The sequence below is a fragment of the Empidonax traillii genome, unplaced genomic scaffold, assembly GCF_003031625.1.
Source record: "Empidonax traillii isolate 1590-97213 ecotype Southwest subspecies unplaced genomic scaffold, ASM303162v1 scaffold364:size1245619, whole genome shotgun sequence".
Classification (NCBI taxonomy): Eukaryota; Metazoa; Chordata; class Aves; order Passeriformes; family Tyrannidae; genus Empidonax; species Empidonax traillii.
The window spans coordinates 754,782-775,484 of NW_020955557.1; the positions used below are offsets into that span (position 1 = coordinate 754,782).

General features: G+C 48.9%; 1 protein-coding gene across 2 annotated transcripts in view; it reads right to left on the minus strand.

Annotated features, from left to right (window-relative positions):
- WWC1 (WW and C2 domain containing 1) overlaps window positions 1–9,315 on the minus strand; it is a 67,059-nt gene extending 57,744 nt beyond the window's left edge. Inside the window, exons 1-2 of one of the 2 annotated variants that reach the window (XM_027892720.1) lie at window positions 9,272–9,315; window positions 8,973–9,117 (exon numbers count right to left, since the gene is read on the minus strand). In XM_027892720.1, the coding sequence (XP_027748521.1) occupies window positions 8,973–9,091 (119 nt within the window). In that variant the 5' untranslated portion in view covers window positions 9,092–9,117; window positions 9,272–9,315. Of the gene's footprint in view, window positions 1–8,972; window positions 9,138–9,271 lie in introns of those variants that run through there. The other variant, XM_027892719.1, reaches the window with a different exon arrangement.
- Window positions 9,316–20,703: the final 11,388 nt, after the last annotated feature.

Genomic DNA, 20,703 nt, shown 5'->3' on the forward strand with positions numbered 1-20,703 from the left:
CACTCCAACAAAAAGGTCTGCTCAAAGTGCTGATTTAATTTCAATACCAAACATCATTCATATTAAGAATACTTATTTCTTTTTAAAAAAACCCCACAATTTGATATGAAAAGCTCACCTGGAACACTAGATACAGGTCATCCTAATTTAGATAAGCCTTACTATTTTTTTCTCTAAAAATATTTCTTCTTCATACCAAGTTCTCCCTTGAGAAAAGTTTCCATTTCTTCTATACAGGAATTCATTCAGAGCAACAGCAGTCAATAAAGCTGCATCATTTGTATCACTCCACTAGTCACAGGAACCATCTGGAAAAATCCTATAAAGAACACAGAAGCTGCATCCAAAGAAGGAAGAAGAAAGGCCTCTGGACAGCTAAGCCCCTCTCTTCCCATCAGAACAACAAATGTCATAAGCAGCAACCAGAAGACTGAAGCAAAGTCACATCAGATGCTGAGCAAGTGCCACCATTCTGAATAAAGGTGGGGTCTGAACACCAGCAGCACATCCAAAGAGCACTGCACCAACCTAAGAGCTGTTAGAGACAAGAGCAGCATCACCACCTGAGCATGGACCTCCCTCTGGGGCAGTAGATCTGTCACACCTCTTGGATTAGTGACATCAGATGCAGAAGCACAGCACACACACCGCTGCAGAAACCTTTGTAAACCCCCAGTGAGTTACAGGAGCCCTGTGGAGCAGCAGCAGACTCAAGGAAAGCAGCACTGGGAGAGCAGCTCTAGAGCACCACAGAACACCCACCTGCACTACTGCAATGCAGGACACGAGGAGCCCACCCTCACCCACCTGGCAGTCCCTGCCAGCCCAGGACAATGGGTGCTCTGTTCCTGGGGTGCTGCTGCCTCCCCACTCCCACCCACACCCCTCCTCCCTTGCATTTCAGCAGCTGCAGAGCAAGCCAATTCTACCCACTGAGTGTGATCAACTCCCAAAGGGGTTACCACAACCTCCTCTGAGCCAGGCTGGCTGACCAGCACCACCCAAGGCAGGCCACCAACCCGAGATACCTCCCAGGAAACAGGCTGGATAATATGCAGAGCAGCATCACGTGTGACAGTCAAATACTTTCCATTGTCATCCCCACCCAAATCCCCATTGAGGTAATTTGGATACGCAGCTCAAAAACATACTCAATCTTTCAAACAGTCCAACTATGAGACCTTCATGAAGATGTCAGGAGATGACTCCTCTTGTTCCCTTGGGGTTAGGTGCTGTGGTGTAACAGATTGCTGCTGTGCCAAGCCGTGGTGCCAACCTGCTTGAGCCCCTCGAAGGATGTCCCAAAGGATTCGTGCCCCCCATGGCCTGGAGGCTGCACGGACAAGGGGAAAGCCTGCACAGCCGGGCCACCAGCATGTCTTCTACCAGCTGGCACAGGAAATCCAAGTTGTGTCTGGCACAAGCTAAATTAAGCACTAAGCTATCCACAGTACAGCTTTACAGAGCAGTTCTGGGACTACCTACGTTTTCCTGTGGTGCTCTAAAGGTCCAGAAGATTATTTTACCCACTGCTTTTCCTCTGCAGGCCACCCTCCCTGTGGTAGGGTTGTGAGGGATGAAATAGCAGAGAGCCCTCTCCTCAGCAGGGCACTGCCCTTGTTCTGAGTACAAGGCTATTAAGGCAGTTGAAAGTCACATATGAGAAATTTGCAAACTGCTGCAGGGTCATTTAAGCAATAGTTTCAGTTACATTTTAGTTCAAAATAGCTGTGTGGCCACCTTACATCTCAGCTCTGCATAGAGCAGATATGAATGACTGCCTCTTGCAAATCAATACTGTTTATTGCATGCTTTAAATCAATAAAGCTTTCCTCCAAAGAGTACATTCTTCTAAAATAGTGATTAGGCATTTGAGGAGAACTAAACAGTTTCACAGAACAATACCATTAGTCCTGAAACATAAGTTTGACATCTCAGCCAGAAAGCACTTCGTCAGAACTAATTAATCCCCACAGCACCTCTATGAGACTCAGAAAGCAATTCATCTGCTTTTTAAATGTGTTGGGTACTTATGTTGCAGAACATCGTGGTTGGGGTGGAAGCCATAAGTATCAGCATAAACTGAGAACAAACCAAGCCAGGAGAACCCATCCAAGAGCATGAAAAAACCAGTGAACACTGACAGCTGTAGGATTTGGCTTCTTTGCATCTTCCTGTTACACACCAAACCTCCTGTGACTGTCTGGAGAGTCTTCCAGATGTCACTTCATTGAATGAGTGGCAGTGAAAAGCAGTTATTATTCTACTGGGAGCAGTTTTGCCCACTGTTTGTTCAGCCAATTATCTATGCATGTAGCTTAAAAGGGAGGGGGAGCAGTAACCTTAGGCTCTGTGAACAAGAACTCTGGGTTTTATTTGAGCAGTTTAAGCTAAGTCTTCATTACCACAAGCAAAGCACGTAACCTCACTAAACAGGTCTCATGACTGGCACCCAGCCAGCATAAAAAGTATTTCTCCCCAAGGAAGTGGTCAATCTGCATAGCTCTCATATGCGTGTATGGAGTAGTCTACATACCTGCACCTGACTCTGCCAAGCTGCTGCCACCCCTCTTTATTGATTTATTATTTCAGCCAGCACTTGCCCTGCTGGTGCAGCACTCAAGGCCACCAGGTCCAGGCAGCCAGCTCCTGGCACAGGGAGATTAGCAAGGCTTTCCCAAGCCAGCTGTTTGGCTTGAAGTTCTCCCATACTTGACAGAACCGAGTGTCAGGTGAAGCCCAGGACACTTGAGTCGTGGCAGGCAGTGGGATCAGAGTCGGTAACATGCTCAGGAACGTGCTGTGGGGCGGTGACGGTGCCCGGCACGCTGAGCAGAGTGCAAGGCTGGCCTGGGCAGTGAGCACCTTCAGGAGCACACAGTAGGAATCAATCATTTACTAATACATTCCTCCAGCAACTGAGATTAGAGCCCATCTGAAAAGCTGGAGTGGTGGGTCAGTGACAGGACCACTCTGAGCCACCCCTTCTTTACATACAAGTTATTTCGGTAAACTCCTCGGGGCAAGTCTTCCCATGTCTTCCAACAAATTTTCTGGCATGAGCTAGAGGAATTTAAATCAGATTCAGACATGGAAAAGTCTGCTGCAAACTCATCTTCCCATAACTGTGCTAGCTAGCTATGAAGATGCCCTGTGAAGAATTCCTTTAGGAATTAGGTGCTCTGCCTCATTGCTGGTTTCACCTGAGCGCCAGCAAATCCATTCTCCCCATAAAAGTCGGTCAGAAATCATGGGGCAAAGCTGAGCACCTCCAGCCCTGGGAACACCTCCTCAGCTGGGCTGGCAGAGAGCCTGACCAGTTCAAGTGCCTGGGGACAGTTTCACAAGTGCACCCTCAGCAGCATTCCCGGGTTGCCACCAGAGCCAGCCCCACTCCCACACCTCCCAGCCTGCTGGCTCTACCCCAGCTGTGCCACCACAAGATTCTGCACAAGCACACACAACCTGGAGCACAGTTTCTGTAAAATTAACACAGACAGCAAAATAACATTTTTCAGTCAAACCTGCACTGATACAGAATTTTATCCTGCAGCACCAGCTTAAAGTGCCCCATCAGCAACAGCACTGAACAGCCACTCCAGGTGACCGACACAGCAGCTGCCTCTCACCTGTCACATCCACATCTCCTGGAATTTACTAGCCAATTTCCTGACATTCCACTGGATGGAGATCAAGATAACTACTTTGATATGAAAATACATGACCTATATAGGGATGAAATAGTTGATTCCGTTGCCAAATAAGTTTCCAGTCAGTGGCAGTGTCACTAACTTCACAAGCTGTCAGTTTCTGAGGCAAAATTAAAGGACTGATCTTGTGAGCAAGATGACCTTGCCAGAGCAGGACACGAAGCTCAACCTACATATTTCTAAACAATATGATTTATGGAGATTTCTTCAAAAGCAGTTCTGGTCTTTTAAGACTCAGAATTCCCCAAGATACATTAAAAAGCTGCTGATCTTAACAAAGCTTCTCATTTTGCCTTTTTTCTTTTTTTTCACGTTCCAAAGGGAAGATATAAATAATGCTTTTAGTAGTTCTAAAGTCAGTGCTAACATCCTCTGTCGCTGCACTTGTGTGCATGCCACACCTTTAGCAGTGATGCCCTTGTTAAAAAGCATCACACCTGTTGTTTCCAGCCACCTTCCCCAGTTTGAAGGGAGCTTACACAAGTGAGCACAGACTCTGAAGGGAGTCCCTGCAGTGTCCAAAGTGATCAAGACATCCTAAACCAGGCTTGCCTGGGGAGTCCAGGGGAAAAAAAAAATAACCAAAACAAATAACAAAACAATAAATAGAACAATTAAAGGCAGATTTTTTTCATAACTGAAGCAGTGCGATCGATTTCAGCTCCAATCCACTTTTTCCAGTCACAGGTACATCCTGTGTTACCTCATCTTGGAAGACACTTGATATTAATAAATTAAAACAATTTAAAGTGTCACAATAATCTTACTGTCCTTGTCTTCCTATACATTAGCACTTACGTAAACCAATTACTGTGGAAAGCAAGAACAGCACAAGTCCTACACATTAGGACACCTGTTCCCAGAGATGGCACTTAGATGACTTTGAAGACTGCATTTTTGTCACTCACTTCTGTACTCGTGGAGAACGGCCATCAGCAGTTTCTATGGGCACACACTGAGCTGCCTGTTCTTTATAAAGTAATCAGCTATTTTGGGGAATTCAAACACGAGAAAGCAGCAGATTCACATATACATGACAGGGTGCTTAGCTAGCTATCAGTAAAGAAAGGCAGCAGCAGGCATCAAACTAGGAGCCTTCAGCTGCATGACCTGTGCTGCTGCCACTGATGAAAGAAAACCCCAGTGAAGAGAAATGCTCCATCTTGGAAAATTTTTCTCTCTTCTCCTTATTCTTACTGATTTTAATCTACAGAAAAGCTCCTTTTATCCCTGCTGCCTTTTACTGCCTTCCCTTCTTCCAGCCCTTTTACTTTGGAGAACTCTCACGTTTAAGTTAGCTATATTTAGCTTGATTCCAGTGATTATAGTTATGCTACAGTTAAGCAAATAATCCAAGGAGTAGGCAGTTACATGTGAAATTTTAGCACGATGCTCACATTTCTGAATCTTTAATACAGGAGGTTTGGAGACCAAGTGTGCAGAGCAGACTGGGGATAAAAAGCTTAAAGATCAGAATAATGCAAAGACAAAATACTTTGCAGCGTTTCACATGAAGCCTAGAAGGGCATGGTTAGATGATGGTGCTCTCTACACGACACAACTGGCTTTTCTCCACTAAAATCCTCAGGCTCAGCAAACCTGAATCTTCCTGAGTAAATAGGTAGCCCTGACTATTTTAAATACACAAGGTCTTCTCCATGTGACACCACATAAATTGGTTCTTCTCCAAAGCGCTACTTTGGAGGTTCAGAATGGGAAAACCTCCACGTAGAGTAGGAAGGGAATTTAGGGAGCAATTGCAGAGAACCTGGGCTTTTATTTAACGAACATCTCCAACCCTTTACAGCAACAAGAGCCCTCAAGAAAGGAAGGGCCATCAGCTGAGGCACTGCTGCCTTCCAAAACTGAAAACATCTGCTGCTGTTTAGTAGCTTCACCAAGCTTAAGCTAGAAATGCTCCTGTTTCACTAGCTTTCATTCTCAGCAGGAATCCAGTGATTGAGGTAAAATGAGAAGTTCAGTCAGCTCCATCTAAAATAACCTAGAAAAAACTGCTTACACCCTCATGCAAGAGTAGGTGAGTAGGAATAGTACAAGAACACAAATAACTGAGACTGGGGCACGTTATCAGGCATCTCCAAACCCCCAGTGCAATCCTGAAATTTCTGGGTTGAAAGGCAAGGAGAAGTGAAAAAAAATATCCTCTTCCAAGACAGTCTGAGGGAGAGTTGAGGTTCCCTAAACCTGGTGTAAAGAGCCCAAGGACAGCACACCACTGGATCCCAAATGCCACCTCTAACCCTCATGTCTCATGAAAACAGAAATCTCACTCAGGGTACTCTGTTAAATATTTAAGTGTTTCTCATGCTGATGTTTAAGAACAGGGAGAAGCTGGTGCTAAAGTTCTGAGCCACCACTGGTATTTTCTGTTTGGCCACCCCAGCACAGCAGTTTCCCAAGCAGATGCACCCTCTGTGTTCAGAAAGCAACTGGGACAGCTCTCTGGCATGGTTTACCAACTGGTACGTACTGGTGCATACCTGAAAGGTCATGCCTGGCTTTAGAACTAGGAATGACAAGATTTTCCCCCCTATCTCTGTAAGGTTTGATACCCCATAACACTATGTATCCAATTCCTGAATTACCTAATTTCAAACAAATCTGCAAAAAGAGTCAGCTACATGAGCTTCCTTTTACACAAGGGAAAACACAGTAGGTTTGGGGATTTTTTTTCTCCAACCGTTCAGCAGAACTGCCCCTTACAGCTTTTTAACCTGATATTCCTGCAAGCAAGGTACCTTGATGCTTTTCTGTTATACCATATCACAGGTACAGTAACAGTTCAATCACGAAATTCTTCAGATTATTTAATCTCAAGATGATTTCCCAAAATGCTCCAACATCCACAGGTTTCTCAGGACTGCCCTGAAGTCTGGAAAGGTCAATCAAGATTCCAGCCACCTGAGCATCACTATAGCCAGGTTTACAGAAGAGTGAGATGCTACCATGTGCCAGTGACTTCCTACTGGCAAAGTCCAACATCTCCTCTTACAGCCCCTCTGCAGGACTGGTGTCATGCACTAAACAAGAACTGGAAAACCACCAGCCCAGCTTTTGCTTTCACAGCCCAAGGCCAGCTGAGGTCCCACCTTTCACCCTCTGTCTCCCCTTCCCTGCTGTGGATCTCCCCTGCGTGCCCACAGCCAACTCTGCTTCCCTCATGGCCTATTGAGCCAACCTCAGTCAGCAGGACTACAAACCTGACACCAACTGCTGCCACAAAAACAAGGGGCGAGGCCATGCCCTGAAGCTAGATGGTATCCCTGCTCGTGTTTATTTCCACTAAATTAAGCTAGAATGAAAGATTTAAGGAAGGTTTAAAAACCTCCCTGTCCTGTCTTCTGCTACCACTTGCAGCACCCTGAATAAAACCCAACAGGTGTTACCAAGGTACAGTACCACTGACAAGCATTTAAACTTTAAATGCACTGATAAAGTTCAATGCTCAGTGTGAAAATCCAGGTTTACTACTGCAGGGAGCAGGCACCTCATGACTTGAGCTGATCAGAAATCCCTCCCATCAGCCGTTTTTCACAGCCAGTGGTAAATTTCTTGAAAGAGAAACTTCTTTCCTGTATATCAGAGCAGAATTTCAATTCATACAAGCACATCATCCCCCAGCTAATGGGCAAGTTGTTGTGTCACACAGTTGTTTCAGTTTGGACCAATAAACTCCTCAAAACAGGCTGTTTTCTCAGCAGCACTACTGGAAGATGACTCAGATGCAAAGCTCGTCAGGGCCACGTGTATTCAGGTGTATTTCTATGTGCACAACAAATCTGTCATGTGATAGGAGTTATCAGCGTGCGTTTGAATATTGTCCTTTAAGAGTGGTGAGCAGGCAATGGTTCTGCGACAGCTCAGTACACACAGCTAAACGAGGCACCCAGTTAGTCATTTCTGTCATTCTTGAATCACTAACCAAGGACACACAGGAATTTTTATAAGCCTCTATTAGGCCTGTTAGATTTCTCACTTGTCTTCATTCTCTGCAACAAAATTAAGATGCCAGGAAATCATCCCTAATTTAAGCTTCTGTTGACTTTTATGAAGGTTAAAAAAACCACCTTGAAACAACTGTGTTACTAGTCCTTCTGAACCACATTACATTACCCCAAGATGAGTTCCAAACCCCCCAGCTGGCAGCAGGTTGCATTTGTGTACAGTACACACAAGGATTATTCCTGGAATGCAGAACACTCCTTGAAATCTTGTAAAACTGGACAATCATTCACTTCCATGCTTCACAAAAAACCCGTCTAAGTAAACACAGTGAAGGCAAAGTCCTGACATCCCACCACGAATGGAAATCCCTTCAAGGAACTGATCACTGGAGCAAGGGGAGGAGAGGAACACCAGTGCAGAAATCACACTCTCTGCCCCATAACAAGGCGAACACTCACTGTCAGATGGGGAAGTGAGCGAAATTTATCAATGACAAACTGCATATTTCAGATTGCTGGGATTTCCAGCTCACTGACACAGATTTTTGAGTCGCTGCGTCCAGGAACTTCCGCTACCAAAGCATTAAATGGGAAATTTAGAAACTTCTGATTTCAACAGCGATCCAGGAGCTGAGCTTCCAGCACGCTCAAGCTCCTGTGTGCTGGCTCACCATAACTGCCTCAAGCACGGAGCTACAACGTGCTAGGACAGAGCACTGCTTGGAAAATTACCTGGGTCTCGAACAGCAGACTTTGCTGTTCCTCTTACTTTCTCTAAGTGACTGATACAAGGAAAGAGCTACTCAGAGCAAGCAAGGGGACACAGCAGGGAAGGGAGCGGCAAAGAGGGGTGATGAGACACACTCTGAAGTCAGCGACCTCCGCGATGGCCAAGCCCGGCGAGGCCACGGAGCTGCTGGCAGAGCTGGGCCACGATGCAGGACACGGCCCAGCGACCCTTCCCTGCCACCCCTCCCCGAAACCACCGAGCACCGCTGCGACCCAGGCGGGCTCCCCGCTGCCAGGGCCGCATGGCCTCGGTACGGCGGGATGGCTGGGACGGGGAAAGAGCTGGGCAGGGAGACGAGGAGCCAAACTGCAAAACACAACTCGCCGATCCCGCTCCATCGCTAACCCTCCCGCGCAGCCCGGCCAGGCCCGCAGGTGCAGCCGCGGCCGTCCTGCTCTGCGCTGCCCGCCCCGCCGAGCCCGCTGGGGACACGGCCCAGGTCCGGCCCGGCTCCCGGCTCGGGGGGCCACACCGCGCCCGCCGTCCCGCCCCGCCGCCCCCGCCCACCTGTCGCGGGGGTCGACCCAGCTGGTGGTGCGGCTGCCGTGGTCGATGTAATACACCTTCCCGTCGTAGTCCCGCGCCTCCTCCCAGCCCTCGGGCAGCGGCAGCTCCTTCCTCGGCATGGCCCGCGCCGCTGCCCCATGCGCCGCTCCGGCCGCGCTCCGGGGCTGCCCCTTCTTTCCTTCCTTGCCTGCCTGCCTGCCTGCCTGCCTCCCTCCCGCCGCCGCGGTGCGGGGGCCGCGCCGGCCGCAGGCGCGCAGGGAGCGCCGCCGGGCAGCTTCACCCGCCGGGCAGCCTCTCACGCCGGCCCCGCGGCGGGGGCGGGCCGGGCCGGGCCGGGGCGGGCGCGGCGCTGCCCGCGGTCTGTGCGGCCGCTCCGCCCCCTCACGCCTCCATTTCCTGCTCCGCCCGCCGCCCTGAACACGCCCCCGCGCAGAGACCACGCCCCATCGGGACACGCCCCCGCCCTGAGGCCACGCCTCCTGAAACGTCCCCGCGGGGCCCCGGCGGGGGCGGCTGCCGAAGGCCGGGAGAGCGCCCCCTGCCGGCGGGGGAGGGAGCGGGGGGATCCGGGGTTCGGGAATCGGGGGGATCCGGGATCCGGGGCTCGGGAATCGGGACCAGCGCTGGGCGGGAGACTCGGGCTGGAGAGCCGCGGGGCAGCCGCTGTAAGCGCAGCCTTGCACGCAGCGCCCGTGGCTGGGCTCGGCCAAGCCGCGGGGAAGCGCAGAGGGCAGGACGAGTGTGTCCCGCAGCGGGTCAGGGATGCTCGATGACCCCGGAGATGCACGAGCACATCAGCTCCTCCCCGACTCTGCGGGCACCCTCTGGGACATAAGGTGGCCCTGACCACGGGGGCACTGCCCTGGGGTAGCCTGGCTCAGCCGGGTGGGCTCCCCGCAGGAGCCATCGGAACAACCCACGGGGGTGGTTTTGTGAGAGTTCCAGAGCGAAAGCTCCTCGCAGCTGGGTGCGTGGATACAGCTCGGACCTTCGGGAGGCCGGGTTATAAAAGGGCAGCACAGCAAGCCCCAGGGACAAGCCACGAGCTGTAGAGAGGTGATGGTGCCCACCCTGCGGGTACGGACCCCTTCCCGAGCAGCCGCCGCCGGTACCGGAGCGCGGCTCCGACACAGGATGGAAGGAGCTGAGGACGTGCCCTCCACAGTCTTCTGCCCACACGTTTCATTCATTTGGGCTCGAACAGCCAGCCCGTGACAAAATGTCACAACAAAAGCTCCTGCAAGCACGCGATCGGGCCGTGAGCTGGGGCGGGGGGACGTGCCCAGAGCGCGGCTTTTGTGGGAGGCAGCGCTTTCCCCGGGGAGCTCCAGCCGACGCCGGTTTCCCACTGTCAAGGGTGGGGGAAAAGCAAGAAGTTTTGTAGAGCTGCAGCTATTGAAACAGCAGAATGGAGCAGGGATCCCTGCCAAGCACAGGGGTGGAAAAGGAAACTGGAGGATGGGAAGAGGAGAGCCCCCGAAGGGCTGCAGTGGAAAAGTAAAAGTGAAAAAAGACAATTAGAAATAACGTCTCTTTTTTTTTTTTCTGCCTGATTTTGAGGGTAAGATAACTTCTTTCGGGCTTTCTGACAGCCTGCTGGGAGTCATAACTGCTAATTCTCCAGAGGCCGAAGCAGAATGCAGTAGCAGTTGGCTGATGAAGTGGTTGAGCAGGGAAGAAAAGGAAGACAAGTAAAACTGAAAGTGAGGCATTCGGAAAATAGCCTGACTTAACCCCATTTTATATGAAGCCAGACTTGGAGGGGGGGCCACTAAACGCGTTGCTTTTATGAAGAGGACCATACACGAGGCTTGTAAAATAATAATAAATAAAGAATAAGGGAATAAACGCTATATCTGTCCACAACTCTAGGCGAGGCTTGTAATTTCTTTTGAAAGGGCAGACTGGGAGCGCTGGGAGCACTGGGAGCAGCGCCGCTCCAGCGAGCAGACACCAGGACCGCCGGGAGCTCTGGGCAGACGCCAGCGGTGTGCGGGGGATTTCTGCAGGGCACTGGGCTGCTCACTGCTGCTCACATTTTCTCTTTTCTGCTTTTAATCTCGTGGATAATGTGTTGTTTGTTTGTTTGTTTTTTCTCTCGTAAAACACTCAGCGAAATGCTTAAGATGTTTCAAAGGGAGGGACTGTAACAATAGGAAAAAAAATCAGCAGCAACCAATGTTTTTAAATATTACAAGAGAAGAAGTGAATAATAAAGTGATAACAAATTACTTTGTGTTTTCATGGTCCCGTATTTCTGGTCTTATGTTTAAGCACTGAGATACTTACAAAAGAAAATAAACAAAAAATGTTTATTTTCAAGTGGTTTTTTTTCAAAATTTCAGAGCATATGTAGATCATATAGCAAAAGACTATGTGAAGAAGCAGATCAAATACCTTTTCTTTTCCCAGTGTCATCAACTGTGCTTATGGAGAAAGTAATTGTGTAATTTTTTTAAAGATAATTGCTTTTGAAACAAATACGTCAGAAAATATTTGCAGGTAGTTCTGACTCAAGTCAAAAGATCTTATTTTTCCACTCCTCTTTATTTATTAACCCAGAAAAACACAGCCCTGCCATTGAACCATATGAATTTATAAACATAATCAGGAATGTGCATATGGTAACTTACTCCCTTTTACCACTTACACTCACAACAAAAGAATTCAGTGTTATCAGAGTCTGTTTGAACGGTAAAGCAATAAACAAACAGGTGATTGTTTTCTCAAGAGCAAGGAAAGGGAAGGTTTGCTTCGTAGGTAGCCTCTTACCTATGTGAAAAGGAAGAACAGAGCAGAGGCCAAAGTCTGCAGAAACCTCATTTTTTTTTGCCCTGGGGTCAACATCTCCAGCATGACCTCCTGTGCTGCACACTCCTGTCTCGTCAGAGCCCACAACAGGCCAGGCAACCAACTGCTCAGTAACAGGAGCAGTGATTTTCTGCAGGTGGGTTCTGTTTTGGAGAAGCTGGTTCCTTGCTGCTCAGGTGGTTTTTTTAATCCCCAGTACATTCAAAAGTCTGTAATTTTGTACTTTTGCTCTGTTCTTAATTGACTTCAAATAACAAAAACATGAAAGTCAAAAGTGACTATTGGTCTCCTAGAGAAAACCTTCAGATATCTGAACTGAAATAGGAGGAAAAATGGGTTTAAATTCAATTGCCAGGAAAAAATTACATTTACCCTAAATACCACAATTTGTTTAAAACCTCCAGCATTGTTCAGCTTGAAGCAATCATATCATTTCTATGGAGAGCTCCCTTACCCTTCTAGAAAGCCTCTTCCCCATCCTGCCCACTTCCAAACTGTATGTCATTTTCTTTTCAGTTGCCAAACAGAATTTTATTTTTATAAAATGGGCAGAACCCGGTTTGGAAAGATGGAACACATCATTGTGGAAGTAACCTGTAGCCTTCCTGCTTCCAGAATCTGTTTCCAGCCCAGAGGGAAGAGCCGAGGTGCCCATAAGGCAGGGAAGAGCGAACACAACCTGCTGTTCTTTCCAGTCCCGACATGAAAGGAACTTTCTGCAAACATTGGCAAAGCCACTTCATTGTTTTCTTTCAGACTACTCCGTAAAAGACCCGTTGCTGGAGGCCTTAAAAAAAAAAAAAAAACGGGCAGCTGACATCCGCAAAGCCATCCTGTTGCTCTGGCAGGTGTTGGCTGCGTCTTGCCCGGTGTCCCGCCGGTCCTGGCACCCCTTGTTCCAGACAAAGCATCTGTCGTTCTGTTCTGTGCACAGGCACAGTGCTTGCTCACCGTGCTGCGTAGCTGAGGTGGGATGTGAGGGACGGCGAGTCTCAGGTTTCCTCTAGCAAGGTGATTAAATAGGACCTGTGCAGCAAGGCGGGTTTCCCAGTGCCCCGGGATGTGTGCTGGCCGGATTCCTGGTGTGTTTTGGCCTCTTGCAGGAGGGTTGTAAGAGGTATGTGATTAGATTGTTTGAGAAACAAGATGCAATGGAATCACAGACTCACTGAGGTTAGAAAATACCTTTAGGATGGTCAAGTCCCCAGTGGTGAGGCCATCACACAGAGCTGTTATGACCCAGGGTGAGATCCTGCAGTCCCTAGGACAGTCCCCAGCCACTGCTGAACCAGGGTTCTACTGAGCCGTGGGTCAATATTTACACCAGCAAAAACGTTCAGGCCATCCCCTGCCACAGGCAAGGCTGGCTCTAACGTGGCAGTATCATTAACCCCCCAAGGCAGGAAACCCTCTGCCAGCTGAGCTCTGCCTCGGGAGAACAGGATCCACCTGTGACAGTTCTCGTGATTCCTGGGGCTGTCAGGGCTGCCACAAACACGTCACTTGGCCACGGATTTACTCTGTGCCACCTTCCCGATCCTTGGCACTTTGTACACCTGCATCAAAGATCCTTATCTTTCAGCAAACAAACCTGCATCAAGGGAATAAATTCCTAACTATGACCTTTGGGTGCTCTGAGATTTTTTCACCTACAAACAAAACAGGTTTGGTTTCCCCCGCCCAACACACACACACCCCCCAAACAACCCTTATCTCTGTTGCTTTATTGTGGGTCCACTGGAAGCACTGCAATCGTCCTTTGACATCGCTGGGAAGACTGGGCCTCTGTCTTCCTCCAGTGTGTGGATATCCCTTGGAGCACACAGGAGCTGAATGTGTGTCTGCTTAACCAAACAGGGAGACCACCCAAGTGAAATTGGAGCTGTTCTCATAGCAGTAAGAATCTCCAATCCCATCCTGAGCCCCTGTGCCAATCCCCCAATACCCAGCTGTCCCCCATGAGGCATCAGCAGCTTTTGGAAGCTGCCACCCACCTGCCAAATCAGCCACTCACGTGGGGCTCTGCTGAGGCCACGGTGCTGGCACTGAGCTCCTCAAGATCTACCCTTGACAGCCAGCCCTGGCCCTCAGGAATGGGGCCAAACAGTCACTCTCAGTTATAAAAGTTGAAAAAAAAAAGGAAAAAAAAAAAAAGGCTTAAAAATTTCCATCAGCCTGTCATGGAAAGCACGTACGACAGAGAAATCAATTGGTTTGGTATCAAAAGCTTTATTCGCTGGCCCATTATTTGCTCAGGGAGAGCTCCTCCCACAAGCAGGTTTCTCCTGGTCACGTGTCAGCTCCCCAGACACAGCACTCCACCTTTCTGCCCTGAAAACAGGCACTTTTGCATTTCTGCCAGCATGATGTGTGACTCTCTACCCAAGGGTCACCTACAGTCCCCTGAGGGTGTCCCACGGCAGCAGAGCAAGGAGCTGGGATGTGACCAGGACACAGCACGGCTGGAGCTCATCCATATCAAGTGTGACGAGTGCCCTTTGCTGCACATAAAGAGAGAATAGCCTGCATGTGCTTGTGATAGGAAACGTGCCCATGTGCACTGATACCCATAGTGGACCTTGAGCTGTAAAATCAGCCCAATACTCAGCCAAAAAGAGCTGAGAAGCACCACTGCAGAGCAGAGCGGCACAGGCAGGGCTGGGGCAGCAACATGTGCCTGACCCAGGGCAAGGGGAGCGAAAGAGGTTTAATTTTGCCAACGTGCCTTGTGTTTCTAACCCGACAGATGGGATTTTTCTGTGGAGCCTCATTTGACACCGCGTTAGTGACAACAGGGCACTGCAGGTGGGATTTCTGTTGTCTGGCAAAGCCCTGTGAAACCTCTGCCTCCCATTAGCGTTAACGAGCAGGTTCAGCGGCCCGGCTGGGGCAGCAGCTGGTAGCACTGAGGGGTGAAGGGACAGGTGCCATGGTTTCTCCGAGTGGGGAGTGGCCAGGCGAGGGATTCCAAGGCTGCTCTTGTGAGCAGGCTGCTGCTCAGCAAGGCAGCAGTGGGACAGGAGCCAGGTGCCTCGGCAGTCTGTCCTGCTGCCTCGGCGATCTGTCCAGAGGCGTGTCTGCATCTGCCAAGTGCAGGAGCAGCGGAGGGAACCGCCCTCCAAGGGGTGCCATTGCTGTCAGTAGCATGGCAGGTCCCAAAGGGGACAAGACCACTTGTGCCAGCGAAGGGCAAGGTGAAGGCAGAGGCAAGTTCTCCAAGGCTTTCCCTTCCCTCCTACACGCATCACACCAGCCCAGCATCATGCTGTTCTGATTGGATGTGAACTTGAATTTGCCACTCAGAGGCTGGTGAGCGGGTTCTGGTACCCAGAGCATCACAAGGGTTTATCCAGGTCTAGGAGCGAGAGCTGAGTGGCTGCAGGGCAGTGCAGCAGTCACGCTGTGGCTGAAAGAATGCATGACCACAGCCCTGAGGAGGGAAAGCACTGCTCCTGTCCACACACAGCAGCTCACAGCTGCAGCAGCAGAGAAAAACCACCCCAAACAAGCTCCCCTCAGTCACTGTACTACATAAATCTGACACTAAAATACAACTGTTTATTTAAAGCAGCTTAGCTTCACTTTGAAAATACTTAACGAGAGGCAGGACTCTAAGGACCACTTATTCCACACGTTATTAATTCAAATGCTGCTTTGTAGCTGTTGCTCAACCCCATTCCACTGAACGCAGCACTGAGCCATCCTGGCAGTGTGTTTATCACCCCCCTTTCCTCTCAGGACCCCTGGAGCACTCCTGAGAAGCCAGGGGAGGTCTGTGACTGCAGGGACGGCAGCATTTGTCTCCTACCAGTGGTACAAGGGTGGCTGGTGGTACCTGTCACACCTCAGACCAGGAACTGGTGGCAAACTGCAGTGGATGCAACAGCCAAAGGATCTGCCTGGCTGCTCCTGCCCAGAGGCTGCAGGGGCTGTGGCAGCACATGAGGTGGGGGGTGGCCAGTGGGGCTGATGGAGGCACAGACTGCAGACCTGGCACACCAGACCCACTTCTTCAGGCAAACAGGCACAGATTTTAAATCACAGCGAGTTTTGCAGTTACATTATCTGATGTCAAATATGACAAAGTATAGTATTTTCCCTTTAGCTGTGTCAGGCTTTCAGGAGAGTTAGGGGCTGTGCTTTCTGTGCAGGGGTGGGTGAGAGCTGCCATGCTGCCTGGTGATGCCTGATGGTGCCTGGCAGGGCAGGCAGTCTGTGCCCTGCAGTTTTGGTCAGTGCCCAGCTGGGAGGAGTGAAGGCTGGCACAGCTGTAGCTGGGCTGGGCTCACAGGGGTCGGAGCTGGGGCTCGTGGTCACCCCCCAGCTGAAGCTGTTCTGTGTGATTGCCCTGAGGCTCAGTGGGGCAGCACCTCACCTGGTGTTGGTGTAAAGATCAGCACAGCAGTTCTACGCTCACTCCCTGCAGTGGGGGCTTGGTGACAAAGAAAAGGCTGAGACACTCAGTGCCTTCATGGCCTCTGGTCATTCCTGGTTTCAGTTTGTGTAGGGAGAAAGTCCAGAGCAAGGAATACTTACACTCTCTGGAGCAGGATCACATCAGGGAGCAACAAAAGGAATATGGACAAATCTCTGGGGCTTGAGGGAGCTGGCTGATGGCACTGCCAGGCTGTTCCCTGCTGGGCAATGATAAACCAGAGAGTATCATCGAGGGGGACAGGCTGGAGAAGGGCTGATGAGAACCTTGTGAAGATAGCAAAGGGAAGTTTGGAGTCCTGCACCCAGGGAGGAACAACTCCAAGCACCAGTACAAGCTGGAGGCCACGCAGCTGTAAAAGCTTTCCAGAAAGGGACCTGGCAGACCAGAAGTTGACTTTGAGGCAGTAATGTTTTCGTGGCAAATCAGGCCAGCAGCACCTTGGGTTGGATGTGGCAGGGCATCACCAAGGGGCTGGGAAGGTGATCCTTCCCCTCTGCTCAGCACCAGTGAGGCATGGCTGGAGGGCTGGCTCTGGTTCTGAGTGACCTCTGTAAGACAGACAGGGACTTACTGGACAGAGTCAGGCAAAGGGCATTAAGATGATGAAGAGACCGAGGGAGCTCAGAGTGCTCAGCCTGGAAAGGAGGTGGCTCAGAGGTGATCTTATCAGAATGTAGGAGGATCTGAAGGAAGGAGTAATGACAAGGGAGCCAGGGCTGTCTCAGTAGTGCCCAGTGACAGGACAAGGAAAAAGGCAAAGGCAGAAATACAGAGAGTTCTGGTTAAACATAAGAAATACTGATTTTACTGTGAGGGTGACTGAGCACTGGAACAGGTTGCAGTCTCCATCCTTGAAGATATTCATAACTCAGCTGGACATGCTCCTAGCAAGGGGTGGGTCTCACCCATCTTGGGACTCTCTGTAAACAAAGCAAGGACATAGATGGGCTCCAAGCCCTCCACCAACACCACCCCCTCCTTTTCAGTAAGGGCCCTGGACTGTGTAAGGGATGAAAACTCTCAGGTTCTTTGTACCAGGGTTTTTTAAGACCTGCCTTCCACACCTGGGCAGAGGCCAAGGCATTAAGAGAGGGACATTTTCTAAAAGATCACCACAGCTCTCAGAGGCAAACAGGAATCTCTTTTTCATGTCAAAAATTCTTTCTAGAGACAACAAAGTCTGATTTATCAAGAAGAGCCTATTGAGTCACTGACTATTGCAGACCACTAAAAATGAGATAGCTGAATCACTGATCTATAGCACTAATATTTTTTTATATTTTACCTTAATTTACATGATGGCTGCAGTTAGTGTAGGTTGAGGAGTGAGAGGTATTTGACACAGTCTCAAGGCCTGGGCTGTAGCATTGTAAGTGGTAAAGCACACACAGTTCTGCTGGCAGATTTTCTTTCTGTATGCAACCACTAAATTGGACTAAAGCCTGCCAGAAGCTGTCATCTAAAGATGCAAAACTTCTGTAAATACAATTTCTCCAATAGCAATGCTGCTGAGCTGCTGTAGCAGAGCACGGACAGAGTTACAGAGTACTGCCTGCCACCTTCTGTATTCATGATGGCTTAACTGCCACTTCCATTGTAAATCCTATTTGTTAAGGACTTATAAATTGGCCACATTCATTTGCTTGACTGGAAGTTGGCACACGGCTCTCTCCCATGGTGTTTTTACCACATTTTACTTTATTACTTGCTTTTTTTTTTTGTCCTTGGCTCAGAAGCACCACAAAACTAGCCTGACTTACCATTAAATCCTCCCGAGATGCTACACAAATATTTTAACCACAAGGAAGTGAGGGGAAGTCTAACCTGTTCCATTAGACGCGTTTCTAAGAGGTGCAGGGTGCCTGATACACTCTACAAACCAGGCTAGTAAAGCCCCATTTCCACATTCAAAAATGCTCAGGGATATCTACTCTAGATTTCTCTTTGGAGAAGAAATTACAGGTATAGAATGCCTGATAAATTTCATATTTCCTGAGATTAAGGGCCTTGTGCTTTACATTTGGATGGGGCAGAACTTGCAAGGCAATCCTACCTTAGTTTGTAAGGCGTGATCTCCTCTTAGAACAGACTCATAGTTCACATAAAGGCCACCTGAGTATATGACTGACCTCCACGTGTGGTTCTCATGCAAGATCACCAGATGAATATATGATATGGCAACAGAAACTTTAGAGTTTCCTGGGGCTGTACCCTCAAAGCTGCCTGTTGAACACACTCCCATGTTTGATCAATGAGTGCTTCAGAACTGTTTGTAAGACGGTTGGCAAAAGGGTCAACTTGACAGCAATTTCAGCACAAAGCAGGTAATGCATTCAATCCTGATGTGGGCTTATTGAATCCCAAGGAAGACCGATGCTTGTTTACACAGGAAACTCTTGACCAACAAACATGAAGAGCCTTGGAAGGGGGTGTTATGGTCACGTTCAGGAGAGGTGAGGGATATCTAGCTCTTCTGCTCTTAAAGCAGTGATGAGCCTGGACTACACAAAGACTACATCAGGGGCAGCCAAAATGCCATGGGGTGTCACCTGGAGAGGCCAAACACCCATGGTGGTGAGGAGCAGGGTGTGCTCAGACACACACCTACACCCACAGCCAGGCTTTGGGCTCAGTCAGGAAACAAAACAGGGTTTTTTTTCAAGCTGAACTGCAGGGTTATAAAAACCAAATTCCTTACAGCAATCCAATGGGAAAAAGGAAACGTAGTCTAATGCTGATTCTCCATCTGGTTTCACCGTCAAACAGGAGCCTGTTCTTGCTCTCTCTGCAAACAACCCAGCTTACACTCGAGTGAGTCAGGAGGGCAAACCTACCTTTGTAGCTCTTGAGCTGGCCTGAGCTTGTGCCTTCCCACAGCCAGGAGTGCCTCCCAGGCCAGGTCCTTTCAGGGCTGCCCTCGGCCTGTCCTGATCACAGCACTGTTGGGGACACAGCCACAATGTCACTGTTAAAGCCACCACTTAACTACTGCCCCATAAGAAGAACCCAGTTTGTGTCTCCTTGGCATTGCTTTAGGTTAATCATCTATCCCACATGGAAAAGTCTAGCAAGGAGGAGAGAGTAAATGCAAGAGCTCTGAGAGAAACAGGAGATACAAATTTGTTGGAGGGTGAGGAAAGGGAAGGTTGTAGAAAGGAGAAGGGAGGAAGAGATGCCTTTAGAAATAGGGGAAAGGAGACCACAAGAGAGCAGGCCATGGCCATACCACTCATCTCTCCCTTTGTTAAGTGAAAACTCTCTAGTATGGCCTTTAACAGTGAGCTGTTTTTTCCACATGAGAGAATCTCTTTTGTCGCAATTACAAAAATACAGCAGTTCTTCCAATCTCTTTGATGCACCACACAAATCTCTCAACTGCAAGAAAAAATCCATCCCAAAAAATGACCCAAGCATCTTACCAGAACAGGGCCAGGTAATCCAGAAGAACTGTGATCGTGGAAAGTGTCTCTGCCTTGTGATTTCATGTCTTATGCTTCCATTTTTTTTTTTTTTTAAAGTAACACTATTTCCTTAAGAGGTTTCACTTGTAAAGAACAGCCTGATAATGTAACAGCACTTCAACCTGCCAGCACAGAAAAACACCTGCAGTGAAGGACAACCAGGACTGCACCTGAAAATGCAGCCAGGCTCCTCCTTCAGAGGATGAGTAACAGAGCTGGGGGTTCCTGTGGGTGAACTACATAGGGTGAACATGTAGGTGTAAGCCCCAGTCAGAACGGGGTGGCTCTTGTTTGCAGAGCAGAAATTAGATGAGCTTTCTGAGTGCTCCAGGTGTTACACAACACAGGCACTGAACGGTTCGGCTTTAAAAGTGCCCTGGAGTGAATTAATGCCCGTAATCAACTCAAGCATCTCTGTCGGTATCATGAATCATTAAAAACCTCATTTGCAACCCCAAAAGCAAAACTGTTCTCAAAATTAAGTAGAGCTCCCCAGCTACATACTTAAATGAGATAAAAGTGGCAGGGCTCTGGTTGATGGATGGCTCCCTTTTATCATCACCAGGAGTGATTGTTTGCTTAGGAGAGAGGCTTTGATCTTACGTCCCATTTTTAAATGTAGTAGAAATAAGCAGTCTCCCAAAGAAGACAGATTTCATGGAGACTTCCTGGCTCACAGCCTTCCATGTTCCATTTAATATTATGTTACTACATTTTCAAACTGTTTGGAGGTTACTTTAGTGCAATTAAACTAATTCCAGGATTGAAACACACGGCAGTTTGAGGATTGGTAGTCGTGAGGTGCAGAGACGGAATTTCTAAAGCATTTACCAATTTCCTCCTGTGTCCTAAGCAGAGTTTTGGGTCATGTGTATGTAGGACTTTGCTTGCCCAGAGATGAAAGGACCAGCAGAGTCCACGAAGCCACCAGAAGTCATTTCCACATAAAAGATGCTGTGTGCATCGGATGACAGTGAGACATGAATCATTTTTACAAGATTTTGCAACGGAAGACAAGTAA